The sequence below is a fragment of the Chrysochloris asiatica genome, unplaced genomic scaffold, assembly GCF_000296735.1.
Source record: "Chrysochloris asiatica unplaced genomic scaffold, ChrAsi1.0 scaffold00071, whole genome shotgun sequence".
NCBI lineage: Eukaryota > Metazoa > Chordata > Mammalia > Afrosoricida > Chrysochloridae > Chrysochloris > Chrysochloris asiatica.
The window spans coordinates 13,516,973-13,529,316 of record NW_006408589.1 but is presented as its reverse complement, the minus strand read 5'-3'; the positions used below and the strand labels follow the sequence as shown (position 1 = coordinate 13,529,316).

The window sequence follows — 12,344 nt, the reverse complement described above, 5'->3', positions numbered from 1 at the left end:
CTGTGTTTCATCACCCTGCGTATGTGGCAGGATCGGAAAGAAAGAAGGACTGCATTAAAGGGTTATTGCATTAGTCCTGGCAAGAGCACAGAGATCAAGAACATGCTAAGGGTCTGGAAATGAAATAATAACTGTACGAGACTTTGGGGATGGCCTTTGATAGGTATTGATAATTGTATAGTGAGGGAGTAAAAAAGGAACCTTGAATGATTGCAAGATTAATTAAACTTTATACAGATGAAGGATTTGGAGAAAGATCTTGCTTTCAGGAAGGGTTAATGATTTTGCTTTTAGAACGAGTTGAGTTTTAAGCATAGTATCCAGGTAGAAACATCCAGGGGACAGTCTGAATAATTACAATTAGCAAGGGACATCAGTCTAAGAGATTAAAAAAAAAAAAAATCTTATTGTCCATTTTAAGATGATGAAATATTACCTATGTTAGTCATTCAAAAAGAAAAATAAGCACAAAACTGATTCCCTAATAATAGTACTGACATCTATGAAGCACATACTATGTGTTAGGAACAGCATTCAGAATTGCTCATACATTATTTATTCCTCATAACAACCTCATGAGGTAGTTAGTATTATGACATTCATTTTAAGATGAGGATACGGCCACAGAAAGGCCAAATAACAAGGTCACACAGCAAGCAGGCGGTGGAACTGGGACTTAATCCAGGCAGCATCACTCCCCAAACTGAACACTTAACCACCACATCATACCCCGTAATATAAGCACATGAACATGAAGTTTGCCTATAGGGAAGTAAATCTCATAAACATCACATACCCATAAACAGTGTCAAGTTCATTTGGGCCACTTTTGCTACTCCAGTCTAGTCAGACAGTCCCTCTCCATAAGATATCTTAAGAATCAATCATATGTAACAAAATGAAAATGATGCTCAGAGTACCCACATACTCATTAAGGAATTGGTTAAAAACAAAACAAAAAAATGCAACAACCCTGGTCATGATTTATAGCTTTTTAAAAAATCTCTTTTGGGTCTGGCCTTGATTTCTTTTTATATTTCATTGACTACATCATGTTTTCCCATATAACATGCTGACTCAAATAATGTGCGTATGCTAATAATGCCCATAGCGTAAGCACAAGGGATTGTAGGTTTGCAAACCTGTATAATGTGTGTGTGTGTTATTTGTGTAAAACTATGGTGTATTTGCTGATACTATTCAATAGATCCCCTCCCCTGCTTTTACTGCATTGAAATAGTTGTATACTTGTAACAACATCTTCATTTTTATTGGCAGAAAATCCTGGCTACTTACTCCCCTGTATTAAGTTAGTTTTAAGTATAGAACCTCTATCAATAATGCCATTTAAAGGAGGCTGTTTCCAATAGACTGTGCACAATTTCTGCAGAGAATTCCGGATCTACCAGGGTACCACATCCCTTTGCTGCCTGCCGGGCCCTGCAGCTTCCTTTCCCTTCCACATCTGAGCACTCTCTGTTCTCTGGCCAGCTGCCTTCTGTTCAGCCCCTGTGTGTTCTCCTTTCTCTGCTCTGCCTTAATCATAAGGAGGATTTCATCCTGATCACATTGGAGATGGGGGACGTGACACTTGTTCATTTGGGTCCCAGCAAAAAACATATCCTCCTATTGGCAAAACATGAAAAATTTTGGCAACACTAGTTTAACAAGTTTCATCAATTCTTGGGCTGTAGCAGTGTGGTCTGAGTGAAGGAAAACCCATAGCTAGACTCCTAGAGACCCTATAGGCAGAGTAGAACTGCCTCACAGGGTTTCCAAAGCTGTAAATCTGTAGGCAAGCAGACTGCCACATCTTTCTCCCACAGAGACGCCTGTGGGTTCAAACCTCCCACCTTTCAGACTGCAGTCTAGTGTTTAGCAACTGAGCTATCAGGGCTCCTTCAAAAAGTGTGAGAAAATCAAAACCAAACCAAACCCACTGCCTGAGTCAATTCTGACCCTTAATAATCCTAGAGGACACAGTACAAGTGCTCCTTAGTATTTATCAGATGGTAAATCTGTACAGACGCAGACAGCCTCGTATTGTCCATAGAGTGTGTTTGAAATGATGGCCTTGTGGTTAGTAGTTCAATGCCTAAGTCACAGCACTACCTGGGCTTCTTAAAGTTGGGGGAAGACAATATTAATTCTTGTATGAATTCTTTTTCAATGTATGGTTGCCTTCAAGTCCATTTCAACTAAGATTGATTCTGTAGGAGAGAATAGTCCTGCCTCATGGGAATTCCCAGGTTGTAATCTTTACAGAAACAAACCATTGCCTCTTTCCCCCCCAGAGTAGCTGGTGGGTTTGAACGGCCGATCTGTTGGATAGCAGCTGAGGTTTTAACCACTTAGCCAACAGGATTTCTAAGCCATGAGGAACTCAAAAAGACCAGATGCCTACGGTCTATATCCCTTGGGATAATGCACTAGACAGGAAGGTTGGTTTGAACCTCAGGGTCAGCAGTTCAAATTCAGTAGTCATTCCTTGGAAACCCTATATAGGCCTGCTAAGTTAGAACCAATGCCATGGCATTTAACAACAACAACAGGGTTTATATTGGAATCAGGGTCACCCCAATGAATAAGCTCTTGACTGCCAACCACATGGTAGGTGGTTCAAGCCCATCAACTGCTCGGCAGAAGAAAGATGAAGCTTTTTCTACTCCTGTAGAGATTTTTAAGCCTCAGAAACCCTAGACAGGGTTGCTGTGAATCAGAACTGACTTGATGGCACATAACAACAGCAACAACAACAACAACAACAGGTCATTATTAAGCAACCATGGTGGTGCAGTGATTAAGCACTCAGCAGCTAACAGAATGGTGCATAGTTTGAAACCACCAGTTGCTCCTGAGAAGAAAGATGTGTCAGTCTGCTTCTGTAAAGTTTGTGGCAGTGGTGGTTATGTGCCATGGAGTCGGTTTCGATTCATAGCGACCCTGTACAGGCTTTCTGAGGCTGTAGATCTTTATGTGAGCAGAAGCCTTATCTTTCTCCCATGGAACAGCCAGCTGTAAAGGTTGTAATTGTTAAATGTGATCGAGTAGATTCTGACTCATAGCAACCCTTTATATGGTTTCCAAGGAGTAACTGGTAAGGAGCTCTGGTTGCATAGTGGTTACGAATCCGGCTGCAAACCTTAAGGTCAGCAGTTCGAAACTATCAGCCGCTGCATGGGAGAAAGATGAGGCTTTCTGCTCCCACACAATTTACAGCCTTGGAAACCTTGTACAGGGTCGCTATGGGTCAGAATCAACTCGACGGCACTTAACAACAACAAGGAGTAACTGGTAGGTTTGAACCACCAGCCTTGTGGTTAGCAGTCCCAGTGCTGGTCTTACAGTGCCACACCAGGACTCCAAGTTGAGATGAAAAAACTTTTTCTTTTTTTTTTCCATTTAAATATATATATATATATACCTTATTGAGTGGGGCTGATGGAATTTACCTTTGGATACTGGAGTTGCTTGATTTGGAAGAGATGATCAGTGTAAAGCTTGAGCATCTCTTGCTTGAGCATCTCTTCTTCCTAAGGACTTACTATTGCTTTTGCTGAGGTTACCATGGAAAGCAGGCAGTTGTTATCACCAATAACTTAACTTATACAAAATACTTGACCTTGGAGTCAGCAATTTGCATCCTTATAAAAGAGGGCACTTAGGGAATTTAACTGTGTAATCCTAGCCCCCATGTGGCAGGAGATGAGTAGAAATGGAACAAAGCTGGTGAAATACCATGTGAAACAATTTGAAAAGGAAAGTCATTCCTTTCTGAGTTTGCTTTAAAAATGGAACCTACTTTAAAATGGTTTAGGAAGGCAGAAGGATAGAGTGAAAGTCTGTAGAAATAGTGACTCAAAAACTCTGTTCCAGGATTCAGAAAGCAAGCCTGTTGTCACAATTGGAGGGAAATCAGAAAGAATATAGGATTTCTCTTTCTGAAGAGACTCTTTTTAACACCTTCCCTTCAAGTATCTTGCTCTCCCCTTTATTTTGCCTTTAGTAATACAACTAATGGAGAGAAACACCTTTGAAACTTGAACTAGGAAACAGAGGTTTTCCAAGTGCTGATATTTTGGTATGGATTTTTTTTTTTTTCTTCCCCCAAAGCCAATTATCAAGACGAAGCATTTGTTTCTTCTTTGTTTACCCGTGGCAGTTTGTCAGCAGTTATGATAAGTACAGTTCCATCTGCCAGTAAAACTACATTGCAAATTGCTGTAGAAATTAGCAGCTTTCATTTTTGCCTACATAAATAAATATGCGAAATAAATTGCACATAAATGCATCCTAAAAAATCACAGGTACACCACACAGTTAAATGCCAATCAGAAAAAAAAAAAAAAACCAACCAGAGACACATTGCGATTATCTCAGTTTTCAAACCTGGAAGATACACGAATGTGTTGCTAAATGAGAGAGGCAGTGTATCATGCTCCCTGAGATAAAAACAGAAGCTGCCAGACACTGCACTGTGGCTTTATTCTGAGAATCCTATGCCTGAAAACCGCTCTATCTTTTCTCCGTCCTCTGTCTCTTGTTTCCCTCTCTCCTCTGTCCCTCACTCCTCCTAGCTGTCTTTCCCTCGCTCATTGTTCTCTCTCTCCTCCTGCCTTTGATGCACATCCGTTGTCACATTCCATTGACTCTCCCCTCTTCTCTGTTCTTACACTCAAGCCTAGCGGTGCTTTCGCCAGGCAGCAGCCGCCTCTCCTGCGAGTTTTGGTCATGTGTGCAGCTCAGTTTGATAGAGCGTTCCTTTTCTGCCTTTTCACTCTTACAAAAGATTAAAAGGTGGCGTCACATTGCTCCCCTGTTCCTTCCTGCAGGAGGGACTTAAAAGGGACAACAAAAACTAATCACTTTCCATAAGCATTTTCTGGCTGGATAAAAAAAGAAAAGAAAAGAAAGAAAGAGAGAGAGAGAGAAAAAAAAGAAAAGAAAAAAAAAAAAAAAAAAAGGCGGGGGGTGGACTTAGCGGTGTAATTTGAGACCGGTGGTGAGAACACGGGCGAGCTAGAGATGCTGCACGCTGCTAACAAGGGAAGAAAGCCTTCAGCTGAGGCAGGTAAGAGCGCCGATCGGAAGGTTTGACCGAGTGGCTTAGTTAAATCTGTGTTTTCACCGTTTTGTAATTGAGAAAGGCATCCACAGCAGAAGCCGATTTTTCAGTCGGCTTCCTTTTGTTTAGCATAGAAAGTACCTGTATTAATTTTGATGAATTAAAGCATGCAGCAAATTCAATGGAAAATAGATTTGTATAGTAAACGCATTCATACTGAATGATTTCTCCTCAGTTTTATTTAAAAGGAAAGATGAGAAAGATGATTTTGATCAGAATAGCACTTTGCATTACGTTAATTTCTGAACACCAAACAGGAGAGAGAGAGAAAAAAAATGATAATCCAATTGATACTGTTTTTGAACTCCAAGACTTAAACAGTAGGAGACAACTGGCATTTGAAATTTTTCATCTAGCTCAACTTCTGACACATATATAGAGACACAGATTAATAAAAAGATGGATATACATACATACACACACATACAAATTATTTTTTTAAAAAACAAAAACGGAGGTCTAACCAAGGTAGAGTTTAACTCTATCTGCTGGGCTTGTTGGGTTTAGCTATGGTGGGTGAAACACTTCTTATAGATCCTTAACCTGTGTCAGGTTGTTATTTCATAAATAGAGATTAAGTGATGTCCCAAATAAAACGGGAAGTTAAAACATCAGGTTAGGGCATGTTTCAAGAACAACAACAAAAAAAGATCCAGTAAATAATTAGGATAAGTGAATTATGACAGTTTGAAAAAGCAGTTAACTCTGGAAGTGCTGTTTGATTAGCCTTTCTGAATTGTAAGCAGCTTGATAATAAAGGGGGCTAATTATCAGTCTCAAGTAGGAACTTTGCATTAGGACCCTAAAAATAGAATTCATGTGGGCTTCCACTCTAGGTGGCTTTTAGGAATATGTATCTTTTGTGTGTGATGAATGGGAGTTTTGGATTATATTTGTTGGCATTTCTCCTTTAAAGAGCTTTGGGATGAAGCTTAAAAGGCGCACATCTCTCTTAGCATTAATCAAACGCAAAATGCAATACATCTAATATCCCAGTACCTAATTCTTGTTGCTGCTGTTGTTGTAAAGTTTTGATTATTTGTTTTAAACCTCAGTCTTTGTTGATCTGTGTTCAATGTCTCTGTTCCTCCAATTTATTGCTGTCATGAATGAGCTGACATTTGAAAATGGGAAAGAAAAAAAAAAATCTCTAACCAGCTAGAGGATTTTTATTTTTGAAAGGGTATTAGAAATCCAGATCTATCCAGGTGCTTGCCTTAATGTAGAAATATTTGAATTTATACCTTTAAATAATTTTTGGAGGGATGGTAAAATCTGAATATTAAAAGTGCAAAATTCTGTTAAAAGAATGCTTTTCCAGAATAAAATATATAGAAAGGTGGCTTTAATGTTTCCACAAGGTTTGGTCCTCGAAAGAACTGTGCTATGACTCAGTCCATCAAACAAGCATGAGAGGATAATGGATATATTTGTTTAGCGATAAGATTTTTCTCCCTAAGTTTCCAAACTGGACTTTACCTCTCAGTACCTTACTCTGGCATGTCTTATGTTTGCCAAGGCACCTTATGGCTTTGTAGGTGCAGCCTTGTGTATCCAATCATATAAGGACATCCAGAGCTTCTAAATGTTGGGGTCAGAGACCAAATGGACTATGAGTCTTATCTTACTTCATCATCCAGACATAATCTCTACTGCAAGTTCCCTGGGAAGCCCCCCCCCTGTTACAGGTGTGAGGAACTTCATATTTCCATCCTGGTTAAAAGAGCTGCGAAAGATGTGAACAAGGAAATGAGAAACTGCTTTAGAACATTTGATGTAATTGTGTTGGTGGTAGAATAGCGAGCTTTTATAAACCACATCACATGTAGTTTTCTGGTTTTCAAATGAGTAAGAAACTTTGGAAGGTCTTTGAAGTCGCTCTTAAATTTAATCCATTCGTCTACCTAGCTTTCTTGCATGAAATCTTTCCTTGACTCTAGCTATACCAAACTATTGTATGTTGTCATTCTGCTTCTGGCAACGTTGATTATGTCTGAAATAAGTGGCAAGTGTTAAAAAGGGTGGAGCAGGAGAAATACGCTACCCATATCATATATGCCTTTTAATTTCATTTATGAAATAAGGAGGTGAAAAATTAGAAGTTGCAGCTTGGGTATTTGAAGCATTTAGCCCCTGCCCTTCTCCTAGAAAATGAAATAGAACTAAAGTAGATGAAATCATTCAATGTAAACTGGGTGGTAGTTCAGTCCATGCTTTTTGGGCAGATGATAATCAAAGCACTCCTAACTCAAACTATGTGATTCATATAAATAGCATTTTTCCAGCTTTTCCAGTAGATGTTGCTGGAGAGCAAAGAAAAGATCTTATTTTTTAAAAAACAGGGGGAAAAAAAAAAGAAAAGAAATACAGTAACCTTATAAAAAGCCAAGAAAAAAGATACTTCTCCCCAAACTCTGCTGATAGCATTTTGCATAATTTGTTAATTAATGGATGATATTGAATCATTCATTACGTTTTACGATGTTCTATAGAAAGCTATTAAAACTTGAGTTGGATTTGAAAATTATGAGATTTGTTCTCTTTATTTCCTATATATATAATAATCTGTTTGCTGTTTTCCACTTAAAAAAAAATCAAGTTAACTGCACATTACTATTCAGAACATTTCATCCCTGAATGCTAAAACCCTTTAACATGCAAATATGATGTCAGAGGAAGAACTGAAATAGAATACCCTGAGAAGAGTAATGATCAATCGCATTATAAAAATATGTACCAGTTGCCAACATGTAATGAAATATTAAGAAATTAAAAGCATGCAACCTCTAAAGTAATAGAATTTCATTGCTCTGAGACTGTTTTCCCACTGAATATTAAGTGCTTAATAGATCTCCCAGTAAAACAATCGAAAACCTACACGGTTTGTCACTGAAGTTCTTTCATTATGTGATTTTGAAAAATTAGCCCAATAGTATTTCCCTCTGAATAGGAAATGTAATTAACATTAGATATTAAGTGCCAGAATTTCCAAAGCAAAAGCCACAAGGCTTGATGGAGAAAGTAGGAATGCAGAGCGAAAGCTTAAGTGCTAAGAAGCTGAGGGGACACCCGCTGGAACTACTCTGCTGGTAATCACTGTGACAAAATGACAAAGACATCCCAGAGGAGCCCAGGATTCTAGTACCCAGACACAAACTGATGCAATTTCAGGCAACCAGTGATCTCTATCTATGGGAATATTTATTTTTTGAAATGATCAATTTACTGATTTCAATTGTCAAAGAGAAGTGTGTGTGTGTGTGTGTGTGTGTGTGTGTGTGTGCACAAGCGACCTTGTGTTTTTCCCTAAAGGCTAGGGTGGCCTGGGGTCTGACAAACACACTCACACCTAGGTTAAGGGTACAGGATACAGTGTTGTATTTTCCATTGTACTGCTCTTAAACAGATTTGCTCTCCTTTAGTTGGTGTTTCCTTTTTGTTGAGGTACTTCTTTGTCAGTGTTTGTTCCAGAGGTGTGAAATGCTCCATAGAATGTTTTGGTTTAACACCCATTCATTTCTCTTTTCTGGGAGGGGGAAAAAACAAAGCTTACATTTAGAAGACATCAGTGTCAGATACTTCTATTTTATAATTAGCACTGTAAATCCACTAGGATAAAGTTGGAGATATTCTTTGCTTTGATTCAAATATGGTTTTGTGCTTGACCTAATAATGTTGCATTTCCCTCCTTACTGTATTTAAATAAGAAAAACTTTGAAATCTGATGGGAAATTTGGGGTTTTTTTTCTGAGTTGTTAGGTGTTCACCCTGTTGGTTTCATTTTAAACTATAAGTATCAAGCACTGATTATGTACAACAGCACAATGAGTTAAAATGTGCTTAAAAGTAAGTAACCCTCTCCAAAAAATAATCTGTCCTCTCAGTGATGTCGTAGTGGTAGGGTTCTGACTCATAGAGACCTCATATAAGGTTTCTGAGGCTGTAAATCTGTACAGCATTAGAAAGCCTCATCTTTCTCCTCAGCAAAGTTATAACTTCATGAAAACAGAAGGTGGAAATAGTATCTTCACACCTGTATGATGGGTTAAATGTGCCAGGTTCCAACTCAATCCTTAGGGGAGCAGAAAAGGAGAGATGACCTCAGGCTGCAGGCATTCTGAGGAAGATAACATTTGAATTAAGGGCCAAAGGCGAAAACACAACATAATCATGCTCATCAGCAGAATCAGAGGGGTCATGTGGGCAGTAATGCCAACAGGAACAACTTGAAGCCATGAAGCCAAGACTATTGTCCTTGAATGGCAGAGGAAGTTATCTAATAACCACTAAAGAAGTATGGTCAGGAGCCCTTGAGAAGGAGTTGGGCCTTGGTATTAGGATGGGGAAGAAGTGAACTATTGGCTCTATTCTTTGCCTCTACCTCCACCTCCACCTCAAAGAGATTTTTGAGGCACCTACCTAGGGAGCATTCCGAAATGCTCTCCCATTAATTTGCTGCCTTAATGAGCTATTGTTACTTGTAGGAAATTGATTTGCTTTTTTAGGGATGTTGTTGAGAAACTGCTGGGAACCCCTGGTGTAGAGGCTGGAAGCCATTGAGTAATGCCCTGCCTTAAGCCTAGACAGAGGTGATACACAGGGAGAAACATTGCCAAGGGGAGGGAGAGTGGCTATGAAAAAAACATTCTATTTTAATTATTGCAATTTCTTGAATGTACTGTAGATGTCATGGCCTCATTAGACAGGAATTTTGAGTATTTGCATTGGTTTTCGTGTTTTCCTAAGAAAAGCCTTCACATTCTTTGCGGAGGAGACCCGTGGTTTAGAAGGCATGGTGTTCTCTCCATACTATTTGGGTATAATCAATTAGTGTTATGTTCACCTCCAGTTTCCTGACATTGATTAGAATGGATTTTTGTGATCTTTGAAGGTTTTCATCTCGCTGAAAAGGTGCATTCTCTATTTATTGGAATTAATTGCCTCCCTGAATTGCCTGTCTTTTGTCAGTTAGTTTTTATAAACCTTGCCTAACTTACCTTGAACCCTTAGATGCCTGGTGGGTTTGACTGACAATCTCAGCTGTGGAGACCACGCTATATAATGGAAGTTTATATGTAAACACATAGGTTGTTTCATTGCATTCAACAGGGCTTCACAATGAGAAGGAGCAAAAATAATTGTGATAATAATTAAGTAAGTAAAGAGCCACCCTTTTTCTCAAAAATACTGATTTTACCAGCCTATTCAGGCAGACAGGGTTACCAACATCACCTCGGAACCAAACTATAGATGAGTGTCTGCCTTGTTCTCCAGCCACTTTAATTTAATTTGTTCCATTTACTTTTCCAAGCTTTTCATCTTCCCACCATTTTAATACCATCAGAGATGGGGAGGGAGGGGGGCTGCCCATGACATTCACACTTGACATTATCAAACACAAAAGGCATCACTCATACACTTGACTGCATTACAATGTAAGGGAAAAAATAGATCCCAAAGGCTTAGAAAGTATTGTTTAGAACCTTGAATGTAGGTGGATTTTTTTTTTTCTTTCCGTTTTCCTCCAGCCTGCCTCATTTGACTATTTTGCTTCTGCGTAAATGCAAAAGATGTTGAAAACCCCGGAAAAGTCAGGACTTACAAATCTAGACTATAACATACTTGTATTCATAGTATGTGGTTGTTAAATACCTTCCACTTGGGTCTGACTCACAGCAATGCTGTATAGGGTTTCCAAGGAGTTGGTGGGTTTGAAACCAACCTTGCTGTTAACAGTCCAGCATTTATCCTACAGCACCACACCAGGGCTCCTGAATTCATATGTTGTTGATGTTATGTGCTATAGAGTCGGTTCTGACTCATAGCGACCCTGTGTAAAGTTTCCGAGGCTGTAAATTTTTACGGGAGCAGAAAACCTCATCTTTCTCCCACGGAAGAGCTGGTAGTTTCAAACTGCTGACCGTGAGATTAGCAGCTTGATTCATAACCACTACACTACCAGAGCTCCTTCTGAATTCATATAGTCACTTGTATTTCTACATTGGAAATTTACAATTATATTATTATTGCTTATATTGGCTAAGCACCTGCCACATTTCTAATACCATAGCAAAATTGAACTTGGTACTGGGAACTTTCTTTTCACCATTGACTTCTGTTTTCCTCCATCTCAACTATCATATGGTGGCTGTGTGCCGTAGAGTTGGTTCCGAGTCATAGTGACCCTGTACAGGGTTTCCGAGGCTGTAAATCTTTACGGGAGCAGATAAACCTCAGCTTTCTCCCACGGAGCAGCTGGTGGTTTCAAACTGCTGACCTTCCGGTTCAAAGCCCGATTCGTAACCACTATGCTACCAGAGCTCCTTCAGCTACCACATAGCTGTAGCTCAATCACATAGTTTTAGTCATTATACTTGCTCCATTATTTTGGGGTATACCAGAAATCTATGGAAACCCATTGCAGTCCTGTGTACCCCATGAAATCCTTGAGTGTGTCAGGGATGGTGGGGAGGGCAGATTCATAAGGTTAATGTAGGTTTATCTGTACCTCTTTTCTGAACCTTCTATTCAAAGACAACATGCCTATATATATATATACATATGAGCTGAACAAATAGTGTTCTCAGATTGCGGTGAATTGCTTCTGTGGTATTACATCATGCAATGAGATTGTGTATGCTGTAAAGCTCTGTGAAACAGCCAGCGACATGGTATCCTACAGGTTTAATATAGTTCTGCAGCCTTGTACTTGGAAAGGATTTCTGTAATTGGAGACAATCTAGCACAGAGAACTTTTTAAGCCATTGGAGGTTGAAATACAAGTTTTGGAAATATGTGACTTTATAGGCTTGAAACTGATTGGATTACAAATTTCTCTTAACTGGACAGAATCATAATTACCTCTATAGTGCAGCCCTGATTATCCAGGGTTTGTATTTCCAGTGTGGGGATTATCCAGATTTCTCTCCTGTCTTCCCTTAACTACCTGACGAGAATCTTTCTCTAATCATTGACACCTCCGCTGATGGTATAGAAGGGCATATCTGAACAGCAGTATTCAAACCAATGAATTATTCTTCACAGGAGTGTATTACATAAAAAGTCAAGGTGGCTAGGCTTTGAAACTGTTCACTAGTTTTGACTAACAATAGCAATTTGTGGGGGAAGGGGGACTGTTGTGATGCCCCTTTTTTCTAAGCTATGACTATTTACATGTCAATATTTTATCAAACTACTTAAGGGGCAAAAAAAAAAGTAA

General features: G+C 39.1%; 1 protein-coding gene across 4 annotated transcripts in view; it reads left to right on the top strand.

The window, feature by feature from the left end:
• Positions 1–12,344, top strand: part of TENM2 (teneurin transmembrane protein 2) — a 1,406,199-nt gene that overhangs the window by 419,668 nt on the left and 974,187 nt on the right. The window contains exon 4 of one of the 4 annotated variants that reach the window (XM_006864842.1): positions 5,583–5,598. The exons of the other annotated variants lie outside the window; for them this stretch is intronic. Within the exon in view, the coding sequence (XP_006864904.1) occupies positions 5,583–5,598 (16 nt within the window). The remainder of the gene's footprint in view (positions 1–5,582; positions 5,599–12,344) is intronic. 4 annotated transcript variants of the gene reach the window in all.